Raw genomic sequence first — 24423 nt, forward strand, 5'->3', positions numbered from 1 at the left:
GAAATTAAAATCAACTATCAAGAAATAGCATCTGATATAACATGTGAATGCAATTATGACTAACATACATACAAAATGCATCGACATAAGACTAAGCAATTGCTTAATAATTACAGAAAAAAGTAGCATATATATACTAACATAGGTGCTGAGCATGAAACAAGGTTTGAAAACTTGGCTTTAGTTTCAGTTGTGGCAGAGCCTGCGAAGTTTCAGTTAGAGCAATTTCAGTGGGTTCCCGCTTGAGTTTCGGAGATTTGGCCAAAAAATAGGTAAAAATGCCAAAATAAGAAAAATAAAAGGGATCATGTATAACATAATTTAGAGGATATTATATTGTCTGAAATATTTGGGTTTATTGTCGTGGTGTTTACTATATGGTGGTCTGAAACTTTCAAGTATTATAAAATGTTTAAGAAACCAATAAAAATATTAGATAATTATTTAATTCAATATTTTGTTAACAATTACTGATCCAGACGGAGAGTGTTCCATGTTCAAATCTTGGGAGGTAAATACCAATCTAATGGGTATGCATAACATTCATGTTACTCTTGATCATTTTTGCTGAAACTTAACCACAGGTAGACCAAAAAAATTGCTTTGATGGTTTGAAGTGAAATATAAGAGGCCATATTTTGTTGAATCAGGAGGCCATGTGTCAAGCACACGTCTCTGCAGTGCTGGTCCCGAAGGTTGCATGGTAGTGATCCAAGGAATCATTATAAATAAAATTTGCTTCAAGTAAAATGGGATGGATCCTAGCAAACTAAATCAAAATTCCAGTACACGGAACCTAATTTTGCATGCCATATGCAGACGAGCAAGAGAAATCCATACAAATATTAATGAAAAAATGGTGTCCATCGCACGAGGCTCCCACTATTGCAAGATTTTGGGTAGATCAAATGCACGCAGCCTTCTAGTTAAGTGTTCCATACCCATGACGCTAGGTCGCAATAGAGAAACCTTACCACTGTGCCAATGCCCGCTCTCTAATAACTAGACATCTTAACATTATTTTGGAAATATAATATCCATAAAAGCGCAACAATGTTATTTGGCTCAAAGATATAAAATTATTTATTACATAATTTTGGTAACATTACCCATGATTTCATATTATAATGGTTAATGTATAAACATGCATACTCAATGCACGCACAATGAAAAGGATTACAAAAAATTTTCACCGGAGCAACCTTACCGGTTGCACCTAGGCTCACCCTCCATACCAATATAAGTAACAAGGATGATATATTTTGTTAAGCAGGAGAACACGGTACTATTAAATAAACGAGTGGTACATGATGATTTTCAAGAATGGTGTGCTTTGAGTAGAGTTCTTTAGTCATTCGTGAGGCTTATCAGTCAAGACCAGCCAAGTCTTCCACCTGTTAACTCAAATATTCCCATGTACAGGATTGGTTGATGCAAGAAGAGCACAAAAGGAAGTGAAGGTCACAACCCAACATTAGTTATTGTAGCATTTAACTTAGGGGCCCCTCTTAATGGCTTGGTTTTTATGGGTCCCATTGATAGGTGAGCTGTACCCGAAGGTGTATGAAGGCTTGAACAGTCCAAGATGTACGATGTTTTGTCAATTCCCCTTTGTTTTCTTCTTCCAACTAGCAACATAATAAACCAAACATCAAATAGGTGTGTTTTAGTTGTGTTGGAGGAAGAGAAAACAAGGAAGGTGAGAGAGTGCTGCATGAAAAACTACTTAACAGGTACAGAAAATCATCGTCGTGATGATGCCCCCAGAAAAAAATTTAATTGCAAGCATGTAATCATATGAGCTCACAAACAGAGTAAAGCAAGTAGTTGAGCAATTAAATTCTAAAGCTTCCAAGAGATTAAAGCAAGTATTTCAATATTTAGGCCCTAGAGTTTCCAAGAGAATAGATGCAAGTTACATCTGTATTTTCTGAAATCAATTTGATTTTATTGGATGCACAGTTTTCCCATACCTGGAGTAAGATAACCAAATGTTCCCGCAACTATTGTAGTGATATGAGATTCTTCATCCTCCAATAGTTTTGCGAGTCCAAAATCAGACACATGAGCCTTCAAATTTCCATCTAGTAATATGTTGCTTGATTTAATGTCACGATGTATGATTCTAGGTGAACAATCATGATGCAAGTATGCAAGGCCTTTTGCAGCTCCCATAATAATATTAAGACGCGCATCCCATTCCAATTGTTCAGATCTTTCTGCCCAATCAGCAAAGCAGATTCCACACCATTAATATACCTAGTATAACACATAAACACGTCCAAGAATATAGTACCACAATGACAGAACTTCTAACCGAGCTTGCTATACATGATCAAATGACAAAAATAATACATGACAAACACAGTCTAAACAACAGAGGACACAGGAGAGTCTGGCAAGGTTTTACCAGTCAAATCTGTAAATAAAAAAGACATTCAACAGAACAAGTTTCAGTGGCTATCAAAGGACTTAGGGCTGAAAATTTTGAAGTAGCATGCCCATGCCACCATACATTAAAGAATTTTTTATATAAGGATTTTTCTTTTAAGAAAAAAGCACAAATTTTCTGTCAAGACAATGAATGGATACATATTTTTCTAAAATATCAGGTCTAAAACAGTCACATAGGAAATAAAAATTCTGCATCAGTTCAGTTCTAATATTCAATACATTAAGATTGAATTACCTTAAAATGTCTCAATTTATCAACTCTGTATCAGCTGATACAGGGTTTGCACAGTCCATGTAAAGGTCCCCTAAAACAAATATGGATAAATAATAAATTCATTCCTCTTTCTTCCCTATTTCAACCCAATAGTTTCAAGCAAATTGCTTGGAAAAGTCTAGCTTGGAAGGGGTTTGCCCATAAAATTCCAGTATGAAGACCAACAAGGCATAGCCACCCAATTCCACACTAAATCTAAATACATTTGCAAGAAATTCATAGAAAGATCAAACAAAATATGTGGTTGCAGCATTAGACCCATGAAGAACCGAGGCTCATTGCCTTTCAATGCTCTTTGTCAAGGTTATTTCCATGTCCAGAGAACCTTTGCGGGTTACTCTTCTAGTCGCATGAGATTAAGAGTGTGCACGAGCCAAGCTCAAAAAAAGCCAAGCATCGCTGCTTGACCTTGTAACGAAGTCAAGCTGAGTACGTGCCAGCTCATTTATATTTGAGCAGAAATCAAGGTGTTCATAAACAGCTCATTTAAGGGATATTGCGAGAACCTAAGGTTTACTAAGAAATTCATATATATTTCGAGTTAACTTACAAAATTATATCACAATTTTATAGTTAGAAAATATACTTTTTACATAAATTATGTTAGTCTTTAATAAAAAAGTACAAAGTTAGATTTTTATTTATAAATAATAATTAAAATAATATAGATTATGAAATAAGTATTCATTTTATTCATTTTTTTAGCTTACTAGTTGGATGGGATGTGCATTCATGTACATATTGCATTTTACAATAAATGAATCATAATCAATAACTACAATACTAAATCTTGTGAACTGAAGTTTGCATTCATAATGCTATAAAACAGACTTATTTGTAGATATATTAGGATGATACACATTCTATCTATATCTTGCCTATCTCATGATTATACTTTTTTCTTTTTCCAATTGAATGCTCCACAAGAAGGAAAAATGGATTAAAACATGTGAGAAGACACAAGCATGCACTAGGATATGGATGTTGAAGGTTTTAAACCATAAAACATATACATATGTTAAGTTTTTTTTTTAATTGATTACTTTTATATATATATATATGTCATTCTTAACAAGAAATCATAAGATTAAGAAAAGGGCATTGCACAAGGCTCCTTCCATTGAGAGATCTGTAGAGGACAAATATACGTTGCATTATCATCACATGCAAAGAAACTATTTTGCTATTTCAAACTTGTGATACCTAGCTCACAATGGAGCAACCTTACTGCTGCGCCAAAGCCCACCCTCTAATAATAAAATATATTCACATTATTTTGGAAATATAATATAATTTTATATTACATTCTCCATAAAAATACAACAATATTATTTGTTGCAAAGATGTAAAATCATTTATTATATAATTTTGATAACATCACCCAAGATTTCCAATTATAATGGCTAATATATAAGTATGCATATTCAATGCACAGACACAATGAAAAAGATTAGAAAATTTTCAGTAGAAGCATCTTAATGCACGACAAACTGCCTGAAATTACTGCAAATAGAGACCAATTGCAAATCAGCAATTAGCTAGTACACCTATATTATCATACAAAAATTATGAGTTCTACATTTAGTACAATCAAATTATAATTAATTATTTAAAATTAACTATTAACATAATTTCATTTGATAATAAAATGATTAACATTAAATAAAAAAATTAAATGTACAAATTCCAAAATTATATATGTTTGTGGTAGTAACAACTTTTTAGAAAAATATGCTTTTCCTTTTTTCTGTAGCTTTCTTCGTGATATTTTTGCCACTTTTATATCCTTTTCATTAGATGAATGCAATAAGTGGTGGTTAGTCCCAAAATTTTCTCAAAAATAAAAAACCCTTCAACTTATTCATGACAAATGTAAAAAAAAACCACAAGCTATCCTAATAAAAGAGTATTCATAAGGAAAAGGCATGGGTTTTAAATTCAAGTCTCTTGCTTGGTTATTGAATTTAACATTTTCATTCAATGAATAATGATCTAAGAAAATAAACTTGTTATTTTTTGTTATTAATAATTTATAACCATCATACAATTAATTATTAAATTCTAAAATATTATCAAACAGGTTTGGATAAAATAACGGTTGAAGTTTCTGTTATATGGACAAATACAGTAAGGGTGGGTCCTTTGGGCATTATCAGCATTATGAAAAACCGGTATGGTCTCCCATGATGCTTACACCCATTTATTATGGCCTAAAGAGAGAGGGGATGGGTGAGGATAACAATCCCAGCTGGACCCAGAAGTCTAGCTAGAACAAAGAATCAAGAAGGCAATATTCCCTTCCCGGTTTTATAATAGGCTATAGAATCAAGCTGAGGTGGAACAAACCAAGAATACCTCTAATTCAACTTATTTACAAATCAAGCAAGTTGTACTCAAGCTAAATTTTGTGCCAAAAAAAAATGCTGGCCATGAAAAACACAAATTCAACCGCAAAAATGATTAGAAAAGTTAAACCCAGCATTCAAGATTATAAATCTTCCACACAATAACCATCAAATTCATGGTACACTGTACCAGCTCGAACCGGATATACTAGTATTCGATCCATATCCGATCCGATTTCGACCCTAATATCTTAGTCATGACCGGTAAACATTTGATTTTTTTTTTTAACCTCGTTTATATGGTGCTCCATTTATCAAGGAGGTTATTGTAACTAGAGTTGACATAAGAGTTGTTGAATGTAGTTTACACGAGGGATGGCAGTGTATTCACCCAAACCTCATCCCGTCAATGATGCATCAAAAGTAGCATAGATTTTGTCAAGTTTCCAGTTGGAAATTCAAATTCATGGAAGTCAACGAGGGACGAGTAGATCAGTTTCTTTTGCATGCATGCCTTGAGTAGAGAGGAGCCTTCCTAATTAAGCTCGCATTCACCCAAGGAACTAAAGCATTAATTAACTGTTTGATAGCCTTATATTTGTGTGCTCCCACTTGCTCCCACCTTTTCAAGCGCTTGGGTTATATTTGTTGTGACTACAAAATCAATTAAAAAGAAAGCAAAAGAACAAAAAATATCAAAGGTCATGCCCCCCCATTAATTTCTTGCATAATTTGCTGGTGGTTTTAAAACATGGATTAATGTGAGATACAGATAAAGAAATAAGTTGCCTCTGCGAGGAAGCAGTACTTTATTGTGGATCAAGGTAGTATTACATAATTGACAAAAAGGAAACACTCTATTAACATGACACAAACCAAGTTCCTCCATAATGCGAAGAAATTTGGCTAATTAAGCTTAAGAAATTCAGTAGGGCCATCATCTTCCCTAGAAGGTAGCTTAGAGAATGTAAACAAAATGACCCAGCAACACGTACTACACACATCACGCAACAAATAGATATAACATAACTCGACAAAGTGCGAGAATTCATCGATCTTCTTCTCTTCTTTTAACGAGGAAAGAGATTTTATCTCCTTCTCTTGCATACTTTGACAAACTCACATGGGAGTTGGCCCAAGTGAGTGAAGCAACTGTTCAGCATCTTTAATTCTCTTCCCTGCTTTGGGCTTCGGCAAATTTCCATCATGTTCAACTATCTTTTCCGTGTTCGGTGGATCTCCTCTACACCCATCCTTTTTCTGGCAAGGTCTATGGTAAGGCGCTGCTTCATGAGGACGGCAATTCCCCTTATGTCCAACTCCACAATGAACTTCACCACCACCTTTTCCAATAGTGCCGTAACCAATATCTTCTGCATTATTTTCTTTCACCAAGCAAATGCTTGCGAGTAATGCCATCAATAACCATGCACGGACTGCAGCCATCTGAGAAAAATGTCATTTACGCATCTTAGCTTATGAGCAGGAAGAAAAAAGGATTATAAGAAATCTCATTCATTAAAATAAAAAAGTTGAACAATGTAGTCCTCTTGGATTAGTGGCCTTTGTAAGAATGATTGGAGATGAGGGAATTTCAAAATAGGTGGAATGACTTTGATCATTATGGTCACGGATACAACTTGCTTTGATCTTAAGAGCCTTTTTTTCGAAACTTTTCCAATGAAAATCTTTAATTAGCAAAATAGAAACTCAAGTACCGAGGCATGATTAGTATAACATTCATAGAAAGTTGTGATAATATGTAATATTTACAACATCATCTACGATCATTAGTGGTAAAAATTTTTCCATTTTCTATTAGAACGAGCAAGATATGGATCATGATTGTAAGTATATTTAGTAAAAAGAGAAAGAGGAAGATATTTTTTACATAATTTTCTATGTTATTTCTTGCTGGCTGATCATGAAATGCATGCAAGACCCATTTGTAATCTTCAACACCAAGAGGTACATAGCTTGTACTTCAATTGTGTTTACAGAATATAAGCCTTGTTGTTTCTCATAATAGGAACATAATCATTTCTAAAGATTGATAGGAGGAATTCCACACAGATAATATATTTTACTTTACTTTCTGCTCATTGATATACTATTAGTCTATCTATTGTCAGACTAAAAACTACAACATAATATAGACATCAAATATGCCTTAAATAATGTTGGTTGAACACATGACTTACAGATATTGATATATCTGTATAATGAATAATGAGCTTCAAATAAATACACATTGATGCACATATATAAATAGCTTTTAAGTAGTCATAAAACAAGGTATGCAAAAATAAAGCGTTTCTTATTAAGAAAATATCTTGATTTTGGAAAATCAAAAGTGAAGTAGATTTTTTGTGCAAAATTCCCTTGATTGTATGTGTTAGATGAAATATAAAATAACAAATTATATCTTTTCAATAGAATTGGACCGATGGTTGTCACCATCCCTATAGTACGTATTCTAAAATGAGGTTTGGCATTTGAAGACAAATGGCAGCGCTTCTATTGTAATATAATACAAAAAAAAAGAGAGAGAGAAGAGGTAAGGAAAGAAAAAGAGAAAGAAAGGATAGATGGATGAATGAATGAATGAATGAAAAAGGAGTTACAAGCATATATTCATTCATTCATTCATTCTTCTTAGAAGCTTAATATAGAAAATTTAGTACGCAATACCTTTTCTTTTGCACTATCTTGCGGATGACCTATAAGCAACCAACTTGCTTTCATGCCATTCACGACCGCTGTGTTATATACAATATAGGCAATGACATGAATAGCGGACACGCATGAACCACGGAGGGAGGATGGAGCCTGTGAATGTAAGGAAACATCGGGAAGGGAGGATAGAGCTTGTGGATGAGAGAAACATTCGGGGAGAGAGGGTAGAGCCTAAGTATGGGAGGAAAAGCTGGGCCAAGAAGACCGCAAGGAATAAGGAACCTAAACGGCCAACATCTTGTTGCCTTAACCATTTAGACTTGTTGTCTGGCCACAACATAATCTTGCAACCATCTATTATTATAGCAACAATAATCAATGCCATGCACTTATTTGCATATTTTTGATTTTCCCTTGTAGTCAGTTGACCATGATTTAGATCGATTAGAGGATTACCTAAACATTTTTTAGCCTCAATCAAGATGATTTTGAAATCTAGCGAGTGATGAAAATGAGAAAAATGATTAAAATCAGCCGAGCATAGACAAGAATATACATATTTTCCAAGAGTGATCATTATTATTTCTATTTACTTATTTATTTTTGAGATTGGGAGGCACTCTAAGTCCAAGTTTGTGCCAAAAGAATATCTAGATCCCTACTCACCCAACCCAGCATCAGTCGAAACCCAGGCCACAAGCCACATCAAGCCAAAGACTCTTTAAAAAACATAATTTCAAACTACATTTTTTCTTTCGCTGGGGAGGGGGGGCGCGGGGGTGTATACTATGTTCTAGATATACTGCCATTTCGGAACTTGCAATGGAGATTAAGAAGTAATAATAATCATAATAAATAAATAAAATAAAAACAAGGACTATAAAAAATTAAATATTAAATATAAAAATAGTAAATATAAACTGAATGCATGAAATCGGTATCAAAGGATAGGTAGAGGGACGTGGACTTGGTGGGTTAAAAAGTACTTCAAACTTCAAAACATTTTAAAATGGAAACTAGCGAGAAGAACGGTTAGACTAGAGAGATAATGACTTCTGCAGTTACTAAGGAGAATGATAGAAAATAAAGCATATTTTTTAGGTATCTACTAAAAATATAATTGATAATATGATTCTTTTGAACAAAATTTCTTTGAAAAACCAAGTGCATCTTTTTCAGTAAATTTTTGACAGGCAAGAACCATCCGATATATTCTCTTTTATTTTATAAGGTAATGTAAATAGAAATTGAGATATCCAGACTCGCATCTAATGGCTCTTTCTAATGAGAGGAAACTATCCAAACAAAAAGGGAAAATATAAAAAGAAAGGAAACTAAAAGGTGTTCCACCCTAGCATTGTGTGCTTCTCTCTCTTAAACGTTCCACAGCAGTCAGCAGCTGGTGCCCAACCCTCTCTCTCTCTCTCTCTCCCTCCTGGCTCGTCTGCCTCTATCCCTCAAAATCCCATCTCCTCCATCTCAAACTTACCACTTCATCTAATTCTCCAAATTCACCTTGTTAACGTCTCCTTCTAGTTACTGTCTTGTTCAATCACCCGCGGCCATTTTTTGGATACACATAATGAAATGCCTTGAAAAATTCCAAACTCTAAACTTAAGGCCCCACTGGTATTCAACATTATATCAACATGCACAAGCTTGCAGGCACAGAGAGAGAGAGAGAGAGAGAGAGAGAGATTGAGATTTCAACCGCTCACGACCAATAGACTAAATAACATTCCATGGTACTGAATCAGAAATATGCTGAGGTGGAAAGATAAAGCTTCTCACTTCTACCATTGAGAAGAAGAGACCAGGCTAAACAGTTCACAGATGGAAACACATTTACAGAATATGCGGAGAAGAATAAATGAATGAAAATAAATGTGTCCAAAACATTTTATGTATTCCTTCAAATGTATCTTCATCATATGAACCAGCAGTTGACAACTAAATGAAATGCAACTAATCTGAGTTAGAGTCATAAAAGTCACCCAGACACGGTGTCATAACCTCTGACTCCAATAATTGCACCATTCTGTGCATTGTAGGCCGCTCTTCTGGAGCTGATGAAACACACTGAATGGCAACAGAGAGCAAAGCATCCAGGCTTTCAATCTGCATGCCATCGCAGTGTGGATCAATTATTTCTCTTTGACGGTCCTCAAGGATCAAAAAATTCAACTGCAGCAGAAATAGAAACAAAGAAAGACACCTCATAAAAGAAGAAGAAGAAGAAAGAAAGAAAGAGAAAAAAATATGACAGTATGAGAAAAATCAAATCAGATATTTAAGAAATTATCTCCCCTTAAAATTCCATGCAGAAAGAATAAGTAATCAGAGAATTACCCATCCTAGAATATTCAAGTCTTTCTCAATGAATAATGAATCAGTGGGTCGTTTCCCACTCAAAACTTCCAGCACCAAGACTCCAAACCTGTATACATCTGTTTTTTCTGTTGCCCTGCCACTTTGCATGTACTCTGTAAATTTGACCACAATCAGACAAGGCATAAGATAAAAGATACTGCATTTTCACACCATTCGAGCAAAGATGATTACTGGAAACACAACTTTCCATGTCTATATACAAATATAGCTGTGATTTTTGCCTAAGAACCCAGGTACATACATATTAGGTCTATGCCTAAGAACCCTGGTACATACATATTAGGTCTATTAACTGCATTCTGTCCCTGACATTATAGAAAGCAAAAAGTCCATAATAGCTTGTGATTTCAAAGAGAGCTCATCTACTCTACTGGATATGCATATGCCTGCGAGGAACAAAATGATTTTAAAATTCGCAATTTGAATTATGAAAACCATTATAAATAAAAGAAAGTAGCATTTCGAAAGAACTGCATCCCTACAAACTAAATTCATTAGGCTACCTACCAGGAAACATGGGGACTGAGGATCAGTGGTGCAACAAATGTATGTATTTTATAACTAGAATTGTATTGTATGAAAAGCTTTTGTGCTAAGAGAGGAGGGAGGAGAAGCGTAAGTGATGACATGCGCTGCAATACTTGGGAACTAATGACATTTGAAAGGTGAAGCACCAGAAATCAAGTTATCAGCATTTGCATTGCAATACTTAGGATAAGAGCATACGAACACTATATCTAGACAATGAAAGATAAATTATATCGTAATTTAGTTTGAAGACCTAATATGGAAATGAAGGAAATTAAAATCAACTATCAAGAAATAGCATCTGATATAACATGTGAATGCAATTATGACTAACATACATACAAAATGCATCAACATAAGACTAAGCGATTGCATAATAATTACAGGAAAAAGTAGCATATATATACTAACATGGGTGCTGAGCATGAAACAAGGTTTGAAAACTTGGCTTTAGTTTCAGTTGTGGCAGAGCCTGCGAAGTTTCAGTTAGAGCAATTTCAGTGGGTTCCCGCTTGAGTTTCAGAGATTTGGCCAAAAAATAGGTAAAAATGCCAAAATAAGAAAAATAAAAGGGATCATGTATAACATAATTTAGAGGATATTATATTGTCTGAAATATTTGGGTTTATTGTCGTGGTGTTTACTATATGGTGGTCTGAAACTTTCAAGTATTATAAAATATTTAAGAAACCAATAAAAATAGTAGATAATTATTTAATTCAATTTTTTGTTAACAATTACTGATCCAGACGGAGAGTGTTTTATGTTCAAATCTTGGGAGGTAAATACCAATCTAATGGGTATGCATAACATTCATGTTACTCTTGATCATTTTTGCTGAAACTTAACCACAAAAAAATTGCTTTGATGGTTTGATGTGAAATATAAGAGGCCATATTTTGTTGAATCAGGAGGCCATGTGTCAAGCACACGTCTCTGCAGTGCTGGTCCCGAAGGTTGCATGGTAGTGATCCAAGGAATCATTATAAATAAAATTTGCTTCAAGTAAAATGGGATGGATCCTAGCAAACTAAATCAAAATTCCAGTACACGGAACCTAATTTTGCATGCCATATGCAGACGAACAAGAGAAATCCATACAAATATTCATGAAAAAATGGTGTCCATCGCACGAGGCTCCCACTATTGCAAGATTTGGGGTAGATCAGATGCACGCAGCCTTCTAGTTAAGTGTTCCATACCCATGACGCTAGGTCGCAATAGAGAAACCTTACCACTGTGCCAACGCCCGCTCTCTAATAACTAGACATCTTAACATTATTTTGGAAATATAATATCCATAAAAGCACAACAATGTTATTTGGCTCAAAGATATAAAATTATTTATTACATAATTTTGATAACATTACCCATGATTTCAAATTATAATGGTTAATGTATAAACATGCATACTCAATGCACACACAATGAAAAGGATTACAAAAAATTTTCACCGAAGCAACCTTACCGGTTGCACCTAGGCTCACCCTCCATACCAATATAAGTAACAAGGATGATATATTTTGTTAAGCAGGAGAACACAGTACTATTAAATAAACGAGTGGTACATGATGATTTTCAAGAATGGTGTGCTTTGAGTAGAGTTCTTTAGTCATTCGTGAGGCTTATCAGTCAAGACCAGCCAAGTCTTCCACCTGTTAACTCAAATATTCCCATGTACAGGATTGGTTGATGCAAGAAGAGCACAAAAGGAAGTGAAGGTCACAACCCAACATTAGTTATTGTAGCATTTAACTTAAGGGCCCCTCTTAATGTCTTGGTTTTTATGGGTCCCATTGATAGGTGAGCTGTACCCGAAGGTGTATGAAGGCTTGAACAGTCCAAGATGTACGATGTTTTGTCAATTCCCCTTTGTTTTCTTCTTCCAACTAGCAACATAATAAACCAAACATCAAATAGGTGTGTTTTAGTTGTGTTGGAGGAAGAGAAAACAAGGAAGGTGAGAGAGTGCTGCATGAAAAACTACTTAACTGGTACAGAAAATCATCGTTGCGATGATGCCCCTAGAAAAAAATTTAATTGCAAGCATGTAATCATATGAGCTCACAAACAGAGTAAAGCAAGTAGTTGAGCAATTAAATTCTAAAGCTTCCAAGAGATTAAAGCAAGTATTTCAATATTTAGGCCCTAGAGTTTCCAAGAGAATAGATGCAAGTTACATCTATATTTTCTGAAATCAATTTGATTTTATTGGATGCACAGTTTTCCCATACCTGGAGTAAGATAACCAAATGTTCCCGCAACTATTGTAGTGATATGAGATTCTTCATCCTCCAATAGTTTTGCGAGTCCAAAATCAGACACATGAGCCTCCGAATTTCCATCTAGTAATATGTTGCTTGATTTAATGTCACGATGTATGATTCTAGGTGAACAATCATGATGCAAGTATGCAAGGCCTTTTGCAGCTCCCATAATAATATTAAGACGCGCATCCCATTCCAATTGTTCAGATCTTTCTGCCCAATCAGCAAAGCAGAATCCACACCATTAATATACCTAGTATAACACATAAACACGTCCAAGAATATAGTACCACAATGACAGAACTTCTAACCGAACTTGCTATATATGATCAAATGACAAAAATAATACATGACAAACACAGTCTAAACAACAGAGGACACAGGAGAGTCTGGCAAGGTTTTACCAGTCAAATCTGTAAATAAAAAAGACATTCAACAGAACAAGTTTCAGTGGCTATCAAAGGACTTAGGGCTGAAAATTTTGAAGTAGCATGCCTATGCCACCATACATTAAAGAATTTTTTATGTAAGGATTTTTCTTTTAAGAAAAAAAAACAAATTTTCTGTCAAGACAATGAAAGGATACATATTTTTCTAAAATATCAGGTCTAAAACAGTCACATAGGAAATAAAAATTCTGCATCAGTTCAGTTCTAATATTCAATACATTAAGATTGAATTACCTTAAAATGTCTCAATTTATCAACTCTGTATCAGCTGATACAGGGTTTGCACAGTCCATGTAAAGGTCCCCTAAAACAAATATGGATAAATAATAAATTCATTCCTCTTTCTTCCCTATTTCAACCCAATAGTTTCAAGCAAATTGCTTGGAAAAGTCTAGCTTGGAAGGGGTTTGCCCATAAAATTCCAGTATGAAGACCAACAAGGCATAGCCACCCAATTCCACACTAAATCTAAATACATTTGCAAGAAATTCATAGAAAGATCAAACAAAATATGTGGTTGCAGCATTAGACCCATGAAGAACCGAGGCTCATTGCCTTTCAATGCTCTTTGTCAAGGTTATTTCCATGTCCAGAGAACCTTTGAGGGTTACTCTTCTAGTCGCATGAGATTAAGAGTGTGCACGAGCCAAGCTCAAAAAAAGCCAGGCATCGCTGCTTGACCTTGTAACGAAGTCAAGCTGAGTAAGAGCCAGCTCATTTATATTTGAGCAGAAATCAAGGTGTTCATAAACAGCTCATTTAAGGGATATTGCGAGAACCTAAGGTTTACTAAGAAATTCATATATATTTCGAGTTAACTTACAAAATTATATCACAATTTTATAGTTAGAAAATATACTTTTTACATAAATTATGTTAGTCTTTAATAAAAAAGTACAAAGTTAGATTTTTATTTATAAATAATAATTAAAATAATATAGATTATGAAATAAGTATTCATTTTATTCATTTTTTTAGCTTACTAGTTGGATGGGATGTGCATTCATGTACATATTGCATTTTACAATAAATGAATCATAATCAATAACTACAATACTAAATCTTGTGAACTGAAGTTTGCATTCATAATGCTATAAAACAGACTTATTTGTAGATATATTAGGATGATACACATTCTATCTATATCTTGCCTATCTCATGATTATACTTTTTTCTTTTTCCAATTGAATGCTCCACAAGAAGGAAAAATGGATTAAAACAAGTGAGAAGACACAAGCATGCACTAGGATATGGATGTTCAAGGTTTTAAACCATAAAACATATACATATGTTAAGTTTTTTTTTTAATTGATTACTTTATATATATATATGTCATTCTTCACAAGAAATCATAAGATTAAAAAAAGGGCATTGCACAAGGCTCCTTCCATTGAGAGATCTGTAGAGGACAAATATACGTTGCATTATCATCACATGCAAAAGAAACTGTTTTCCTATTTCGAACTTGTGATACCTAGCTCACAATAGAGCAACCTAACTGCTGCGCCAAAGCCCACCCTCTAATAATAAAATATATTCACATTATCTTGGAAATATATTATAATTTTATATTACATTCTCCATAAAAATACAACAATATTATTTATTGCAAAGATGTAAAATCATTTATTATATAATTTTGATAACATCACCCATGATTTCCAATTATAATGGCTACTATATAAGTATGCATATTCAATGCACAGACACAATGAAAAAGATTAGAAAATTTTCAGTAGAAGCATCTTAATGCACGACAAACTGCCTGAAATTACTGCAAATAGAGACCAATTGCAAATCAGCAATTAGCTAGTACACCTATATTATCATACAAAAATTATGAGTTCTACATTTAGTACAATCAAATTATAATTAATTATTTAAAATTAACTATTAACATAATTTCATTTGATAATAAAATGATTAACATTAAATAAAAAAATTAAATGTACAAATTCCAAAATTATATATGTTTGTGGTAGTAACAACTTTTTAGAAAAAATATGCTTTTCCTTTTTTCTGTAGCTTTCTTCGTGATATTTTTGCCACTTTTATATCCTTTTCATTAGATGAATGCAATAAGTGGTGGTTAGTCACAAAATTTTCTCAAAAATAGAAAACCCTTCAACTTATTCATGACAAATGTAAAAAAAACCACAAGTTATCCTAATAAAAGAGTATTCATAAAGAAAAGGCATGGGTTTTAAATTCAAGTCTCTTGCTTGGTTATTGAATTTAACATTTTCATTCATTGAATAATGATCTAAGAAAATAAACTTGTTATTTTTTGTTATTAATAATTTATAACCATCATACAATTAATTATTTAATTCTAAAATATTATCAAACAGGTTTGGATAAAATAACGGTTGAAGTTTCTGTTATATGGACAAATACAGTAAGGGTGGGTCCTTTGGGCATTATCAGTACTATGAAAAATCGGTATGGTCTCCCATGATGCTTACACCCATTTATTATGGCCTAAAGAGAGAGGGGATGGGTGAGGATAACAATCCCAGCTGGACCCAAAAGTCTAGCTAGAACAAAGAATCAAGAAGGCAATATTCCCTTCCCGGTTTTATAATAGGCTATAGAATCAAGCTGAGGTGGAACAAACCAAGAATACCTCTAATTCAACTTATTTACAAATCAAGCAAGTTGTACTCAAGCTAAATTTTGTGCCAAAAAAAAACCGCTGGCCATGAAAAACACAAATTCAACCGCAAAAATGATTAGAAAAGTTAAACCCAGCATTCAAGATTATAAATCTTCCACACAATAACCATCAAATTCATGGTACACTGTACCAGCTCGAACCGGATATACTAGTATTCGATCCATATCTGATCCGATTTCGACCCTAATATCTTAGTCATGACCGGTAAACATTTGATTTTTTTCTTTAACCTCGTTTATATGGTGCTCCATTTATCAAGGAGGTTATTGTAACTAGAGTTGACATAAGAGTAGTTGAATGCAGTTTACACGAGGGATGGCAGTGTATTCACCCAAACCTCATCCCGTCAATGATGCATCAAAAGTAGCATAGATTTTGTCAACAAGTTTCCAGTTGGAAATTCAAATTCATGGAAGTCAACGAGGGACAAGTAGATCAGTTTCTTTTGCATGCATGCCTTCAGTAGAGAAGAGCCTTCCTAATTAAGCTCGCATTAACACAAGGAACTAAAGCATTAATTAACTGTTTGATAGCCTTATATTTGTGTGCTCCCACTTGCTCCCACCTTTTCGAGCGCTTGGGTTATATTTGTTGTGACTACAAAATCAATTAAAAAGAAAGCAAAAGAACAAAAAATATCAAAGGTCATGCCCCCCCATTAATTTCTTGCATAATTTGCTGGTGGTTTTAAAACATGGATTAATGTGAGATACAGATAAAGAAATAAGCTGCCTCTGCGAGGAAGCAGTACTTTATTGTGGATCAAGGTAGTATTACATAATTGATAAAAAGGAAACACTCTATTAACATGACACAAACCAAGTTCCTCCATAATGCGAAGAAATTTGGCTAATTAAACTTAAGAAATTCAGTAGGGCCATCATCTTCCCTAGAAGGTAGCTTAGAGAATGTAAACAAAATGACCCAGCAACACGTACTACACACATCATGCAACAAATAGATATAACATAACTCGACAAAGTGCGAGAATTCATCGATCTTCTTCTCTTCTTTTAACGAGGAAAGAGATTTTATCTCCTTCTCTTGCATACTTTGACAAACTCACATGGGAGTTGGCCCAAGTGAGTGAAGCAACTGTTCAGCATCTTTAATTCTCTTCCCTGCTTTGGGCTTCGGCAAATTTCCATCATGTTCAACTATCTTTTTCGTGTTCGGTGGATCTCCTCTACACCCATCCTTTTTCTGGCAAGGTCTATGGTAAGGCGCTGCTTCATGAGGACGACAATTCCCCTTATGTCCAACTCCACAATGAACTTCACCACCACCTTTTCCAATAGTGCCGTAACCAATATCTTCTGCATTATTTTCTTTCACCAAGCAAATGCTTGCGAGTAATGCCATCAATAACCATGCACGGACTGCAGCCATCTGAGAAAAATGTCATTTACGCATCTTAGCTTATGAGCAGGAAGAAAAAAGGATTATAAGAAATCTCATTCATTAAAATAAAAAAGTTGAACAATGTAGTCCTCTTGGATTAGTGGCCTTTGTAAGAATGATTGGAGATGAGGGAATTTCAAAATAGGTGGAATGACTTTGATCATTATGGTCACGGATACAACTTGCTTTGATCTTAAGAGCCTTTTTTTCGAAACTTTTCCAATGAAAATCTTTAATTAGCAAAATAGAAACTCAAGTACCGAGGCATGATTAGTATAACATTCATAAAAAGTTGTGATAATATGTAATATTTACAACATCATCTACGATCATTAGTGGTAAAAATTTTTCCATTTTCTATTAGAACGAGCAAGATATGGATCATGATTGTAAGTATATTTAGTAAAAAGAGAAAGAGGAAGATATTTTTTACATAATTTTCTATGTTATTTCTTGCTGGCTGATCATGAAATGCATGCAAGACCCATTTGTAATCTTCAACACCAAGAGGTACATAGCTTGTACTTCAATTGTGTTTACAGAATATAAGCCTTGTTGTTTCTCATAATAGGAACATAATCATTTCTAAAGATTGATAGGAGGAATTCCACACAGATAATATATTTTACTTTACTTTCTGCTCATTGATATACTATTAGTCTATCTATTGTCAGACTAAAAACTACAACATAATATAGACATCAAATATGCCTTAAATAATGTTGGTTGAACACATGACTTACAGATATTGATATATCTGTATAATGAATAATGAGCTTCAAATAAATACACATTGATGCACATATATAAATAGCTTTTAAGTAGTCATAAAACAAGGTATGCAAAAATAAAGCGTTTCTTATTAAGAAAATATCTTGATTTTGGAAAATCAAAAGTGAAGTAGATTTTTTTTTGCAAAATTCCCTTGATTGTATGTGTTAGATGAAATATAAAATAACAAACTATATCTTTTCAATAGAATTGGACCGATGGTTGTCACCATCCCTATAGTACGTATTCTAAAATGAGGTTTGGCATTTGAAGACAAATGGCAGCGCTTCTATTGTAATATAATACAAAAAAAAAGAGAGAGAGAAGAGGTAAGGAAAGAAAAAGAGAAAGAAAGGATAGATGGATGAATGAATGAATGAATGAAAAAGGAGTTAAAAGCATATATTCATTCATTCATTCATTCTTCTTAGAAGCTTAATATAGAAAATTTAGTACGCAATACCTTTTCTTTTGCACTATCTTGCGGATGACCTATAAGCAACCAACTTGCTTTCATGCCATTCACGACCGCTGTGTTATATACAATATAGGCAATGACATGAATAGCGGACACGCATGAACCACGGAGGGAGGATGGAGCCTGTGAATGTGAGGAAACATCGGGAAGGGAGGATAGAGCTTGTGGATGAGAGAAACATTCGGGGAGAGAGGGTAGAGCCTAAGTATGGGAGGAAAAGCTGGGCCAAGAAGACCGCAAGGAATAAGGAACCTAAACGGCCAACATCTTGTTGCCTTAACCATTTAGACTTGTTGTCTGGCCACAACATAATCTTGCAACCATCTATTATTATAGCAACAATAATCAATGCCATGCACTTATTTGCATATTTTTGATTTTCCCTTGTAGTCAGTCGACCATGATTTAGATCGATTAGAGGATTACCTAAACATTTTTTAGCCTCAATCAAGATGATTTTGAAATCTAGCGAGTGATGAAAATGAGAAAAATGATTAAAATCAGCCGAGCATAGACAAGAATATACATATTTTCCAAGAGCGATCATTATTATTTCTATTTACTTATTTATTTTTGAGATTGGAAGGCACTCTAAGTCCAAGTTTGTGCCAAAAGAATATCTAGATCCCTACTCACCCAACCCAGCATCAGTCGAAACCCAGGCCACAAGCCACATCAAGCCAAAGACTCTTTAAAAAACACAATTTCAAACTACATTTTTTCTTTCGCTGGGGAGGGGGGGCGCGGGGGTGTATACTATGTTCTAGATATACTGCCATTTCGGAACTTGCAATGGAGATTAAGAAGAAATAATAATCATAATATATAAATAAAATAAAAACAAGGACTATAAAAAATTAAATATTAAATATAAAAATAGTAAATATAAACTGAATGCATGAAATCGGTATCAGAGGATAGGTAGAGGGACATGGACTTGGTGGGTTAAAAAGTACTTCAAACTTCAAAACATTTTAAAATGGAAACTAGCGAGAAGAATGGTTAGACTAGAGAGATAATGACTTCTGCAGTTACTAAGGAGAATGATAGAAAATAAAGCATATTTTTTAGGTATCTACTAAAAATATAATTGATAATATGATTCTTTTGAACAAAATTTCTTTGAAAAACCAAGTGCATCTTTTTCAGTAAATTTTTGACAGGCAAGAACCATCCGATATATTCTCTTTTATTTTATAAGGTAATGTAAATAGAAATTGAGATATCCAGACTCGCATCTAATGGCTCTTTCTAATGGGAGGAAACTATCCAAACAAAAAGGGTAAATATAAAAAGAAAGGAAACTAAAAGGTGTTCCACCCTAGCATTGTGTGCTTCTCTCTCTTAAACGTTCCACAGCAGTCAGCAGCTGGTGCCCAACCCTCTCTCTCTCTCTCTCTCCCTCCTGGCTCGTCTGCCTCTATCCCTCAAAATCCCATCTCCTCCATCTCAAACTTACCACTTCATCTAATTCTCCAAATTCACCTTGTTAACATCTCCCTCTAGTTACTGTCTTGTTCAATCACCCGCGGCCATTTTTTGGATACACATAATGAAATGCCTTGGAAAATTCCAAACTCTAAACTTAAGGCCCTACTGGTATTCAACATTATATCAACATGCACAAGCTCGCAGGCACAGAGAGAGAGAGAGAGAGATTGAGATTTCAACCGCTCACGACCAATAGACTAAATAACATTCCATGGTACTGAATCAGAAATATGCTGAGGTGGAAAGATAAAGCTTCTCACTTCTACCATTGAGAAGAAGAGACGAGGCTAAACAGTTCACAGATGGAAACACATTTACAGAATGTGCGGAGAAGAATAAATGAATGAAAATAAATGTGTCCAAAACATTTTATGTATTCCTTCAAATGTATCTTCATCATATGAACCAGCAGTTGACAACTAAATGAAATGCAACTAATCTGAGTTAGAGTCATAAAAGTCACCCAGACACGGTGTCATAACCTCTGACTCCAATAATTGCACCATTCTGTGCATTGTAGGCCGCTCTTCTGGAGCTGAGGAAACACACTGAATGGCAACAGAGAGCAAAGCATCCAGGCTTTCAATCTGCATGCCATCGCAGTGTGGATCAATTATTTCTCTTTGACGGTCCTCAAGGATCAAGAAATTCAACTGCAGCAGAAATAGAAACAAAGAAAGACACCTCATAAAAGAAGAAGAAGAAGAAAGAAAGAAAGAGAAAAAAATATGACAGTATGAGAAAATCAAATCAGATATTTAAGAAATTATCTCCCCTTAAAATTCCATGCAGAAAGAATAAGTAATCAGAGAATTACCCATCCTAGAATATTCAAGTCTTTCTCAATGAATAATGAATCAGTGGGTCGTTTCCCACTCAAAACTTCCAGCACCAAGACTCCAAACCTGTATACATCTGTTTTTTCTGTTGCCCTGCCACTTTGCATGTACTCTGTAAATTTGACCACAATCAGACAAGGCATAAGATAAAAGATACTGCATTTTCACACCATTCGAGCAAAGATGATTACTGGAAACACAACTTTCCATGTCTATATACAAATATAGCTGTGATTTTTGCCTAAGAACCCAGGTACATACATATTAGGTCTATGCCTAAGAACCCTGGTACATACATATTAGGTCTATTAACTGCATTCTGTCCCTGACATTATAGAAAGCAAAAAGTCCATAATAGCTTGTGATTTCAAAGAGAGCTCATCTACTCTACTGGATATGCATATGCCTGCGAGGAACAAAATGATTTTAAAATTCGCAATTTGAATTATGAAAACCATTATAAATAAAAGAAAGTAGCATTTCGAAAGAACTGCATCCCTACAAACTAAATTCATTAGGCTGCCTACCAGGAAACATGGGGACTGAGGATCAGTGGTGCAACAAATGTATGTATTTTATAACTAGAATTGTATTGTATGAAAAGCTTTTGTGCTAAGAGAGGAGGGAGGAGAAGCGTAAGTGATGACATGCGCTGCAATACTTGGGAACTAATGACATTTGAAAGGTGAAGCACCAGAAATCAAGTTATCAGCATTTGCATTGCAATACTTAGGATAAGAGCATACGAACACTATATCTAGACAATGAAAGATAAATTATATCGTAATTTAGTTTGAAGACCTAATATGGAAATGAAGGAAATTAAAATCAACTATCAAGAAATAGCATCTGATATAACATGTGAATGCAATTATGACTAACATACATACAAAATGCATCAACATAAGACTAAGCGATTGCATAATAATTACAGGAAAAAGTAGCATATATATACTAACATGGGTGCTGAGCATGAAACAAGGTTTGAAAACTTGGCTTTAGTTTCAGTTGTGGCAGAGCCTGCGAAGTTTCAGTTAGAGCAATTTCAGTGGGTTCCCGCTTGAGTTTCAGAGATTTGGCCAAAAAATAGGTAAAAATGCCAAAATAAGAAAAATAAAAGGGATCATGTATAACATAATTTAGAGGATATTATATTGTCTGAAATATTTGGGTTTATTGTCGTGGTGTTTACTATATGGTGGTCTGAAACTTTCAAGTATTATAAAATATTTAAGAAACCAATAAAAATATTAGATAATTATTTAATTCAATTTTTTGTTAACAATTACTGATCCAGACGGAGAGTGTTCCATGTTCAAATCTTGGGAGGTAAATACCAATCTAATGGGTATGCATAACATTCATGTTACTCTTGATCATTTTTGCTGAAACTTAACCACAAAAAAATTGCTTTGATGGTTTGATGTGAAATATAAGAGGCCATATTTTGTTGAATCAGGAGGCCATGTGTCAAGCACACGTCTCTGCAGTGCTGGTCCCGAAGGTTGCATGGTAGTGATCCAAGGAATCATTATAAATAAAATTTGCTTCAAGTAAAATGGGATGGATCCTAGCAAACTAAATCAAAATTCCAGTACACGGAACCTAATTTTGCATGCCATATGCAGACGAACAAGAGAAATCCATACAAATATTAATGAAAAAATGGTGTCCATCGCACGAGGCTCCCACTATTGCAAGATTTGGGGTAGATCAGATGCACGCAGCCTTCTAGTTAAGTGTTCCATACCCATGACGCTAGGTCGCAATAGAGAAACCTTACCACTGTGCCAACGCCCGCTCTCTAATAACTAGACATCTTAACATTATTTTGGCAATATAATATCCATAAAAGCACAACAATGTTATTTGGCTCAAAGATATAAAATTATTTATTACATAATTTTGATAACATTACCCATGATTTCAAATTATAATGGTTAATGTATAAACATGCATACTCAATGCACACACAATGAAAAGGATTACAAAAAATTTTCACCGAAGCAACCTTACCGGTTGCACCTAGGCTCACCCTCCATACCAATATAAGTAACAAGGATGATATATTTTGTTAAGCAGGAGAACACAGTACTATTAAATAAACGAGTGGTGCATGATGATTTTCAAGAATGGTGTGCTTTGAGTAGAGTTCTTTAGTCATTCGTGAGGCTTATCAGTCAAGACCAGCCAAGTCTTCCACCTGTTAACTCAAATATTCCCATGTACAGGATTGGTTGATGCAAGAAGAGCACAAAAGGAAGTGAAGGTCACAACCCAACATTAGTTATTGTAGCATTTAACTTAAGGGCCCCTCTTAATGTCTTGGTTTTTATGGGTCCCATTGATAGGTGAGCTGTACCCGAAGGTGTATGAAGGCTTGAACAGTCCAAGATGTATGATGTTTTGTCAATTCCCCTTTGTTTTCTTCTTCCAACTAGCAACATAATAAACCAAACATCAAATAGGTGTGTTTTAGTTGTGTTGGAGGAAGAGAAAACAAGGAAGGTGAGAGAGTGCTGCATGAAAAACTACTTAACTGGTACAGAAAATCATCGTTGCGATGATGCCCCTAGAAAAAAATTTAATTGCAAGCATGTAATCATATGAGCTCACAAACAGAGTGAAGCAAGTAGTTGAGCAATTAAATTCTAAAGCTTCCAAGAGATTAAAGCAAGTATTTCAATATTTAGGCCCTAGAGTTTCCAAGAGAATAGATGCAAGTTACATCTATATTTTCTGAAATCAATTTGATTTTATTGGATGCACAGTTTTCCCATACCTGGAGTAAGATAACCAAATGTTCCCGCAACTATTGTAGTGATATGAGATTCTTCATCCTCCAATAGTTTTGCGAGTCCAAAATCAGACACATGAGCCTCCAAATTTCCATCGAGTAATATGTTGCTTGATTTAATGTCACGATGTATGATTCTAGGTGAACAATCATGATGCAAGTATGCAAGGCCTTTTGCAGCTCCCATAATAATATTAAGACGCGCATCCCATTCCAATTGTTCAGATCTTTCTGCCCAATCAGCAAAGCAGATTCCACGCCATTAATATACCTAGTATAACACATAAACACGTCCAAGAATATAGTACCACAATGACAGAACTTCTAACCGAGCTTGCTATATATGATCAAATGACAAAAATAATACATGACAAACACAGTCTAAACAACAGAGGACACAGGAGAGTCTGGCAAGGTTTTACCAGTCAAATCTGTAAATAAAAAAGACATTCAACAGAACAAGTTTCAGTGGCTATCAAAGGACTTAGGGCTGAAAATTTTGAAGTAGCATGCCTATGCCACCATACATTAAAGAATTTTTTATGTAAGGATTTTTCTTTTAAGAAAAAAAAACAAATTTTCTGT

The 24423-nt window shown here is 34.5% G+C and overlaps 1 protein-coding gene and 1 pseudogene across 1 annotated transcript; both read right to left on the reverse strand.

Annotated features, from left to right (window-relative positions):
- Positions 1–9018: 9018 nt before the first annotated feature.
- Positions 9019–17450, reverse strand: LOC148714183 (LRR receptor-like serine/threonine-protein kinase FEI 1). The gene is made up of 4 exons (XM_088717275.2): positions 17128–17450; positions 12903–13177; positions 10099–10232; positions 9019–9933 (listed from the first exon to the last, which is right to left on the reverse strand). The coding sequence occupies exons 1-4, from the start codon at positions 17448–17450 to the stop codon at positions 9715–9717; spliced, it is 951 nt and encodes a 316-aa protein (XP_088573401.2). The 3' UTR covers positions 9019–9714.
- A 2943-nt stretch (positions 17451–20393) lies between these two features.
- Positions 20394–24100, reverse strand: LOC148714184 (LRR receptor-like serine/threonine-protein kinase FEI 1 pseudogene; annotated as a pseudogene).
- Positions 24101–24423: the final 323 nt, after the last annotated feature.

The sequence above is a fragment of the Phoenix dactylifera genome, chromosome 3 (assembly GCF_051530095.1).
Source record: "Phoenix dactylifera cultivar Ajwa chromosome 3, Ajwa_hap1_PhDact_Kaust_v1.1, whole genome shotgun sequence".
NCBI lineage: Eukaryota > Viridiplantae > Streptophyta > Magnoliopsida > Arecales > Arecaceae > Phoenix > Phoenix dactylifera.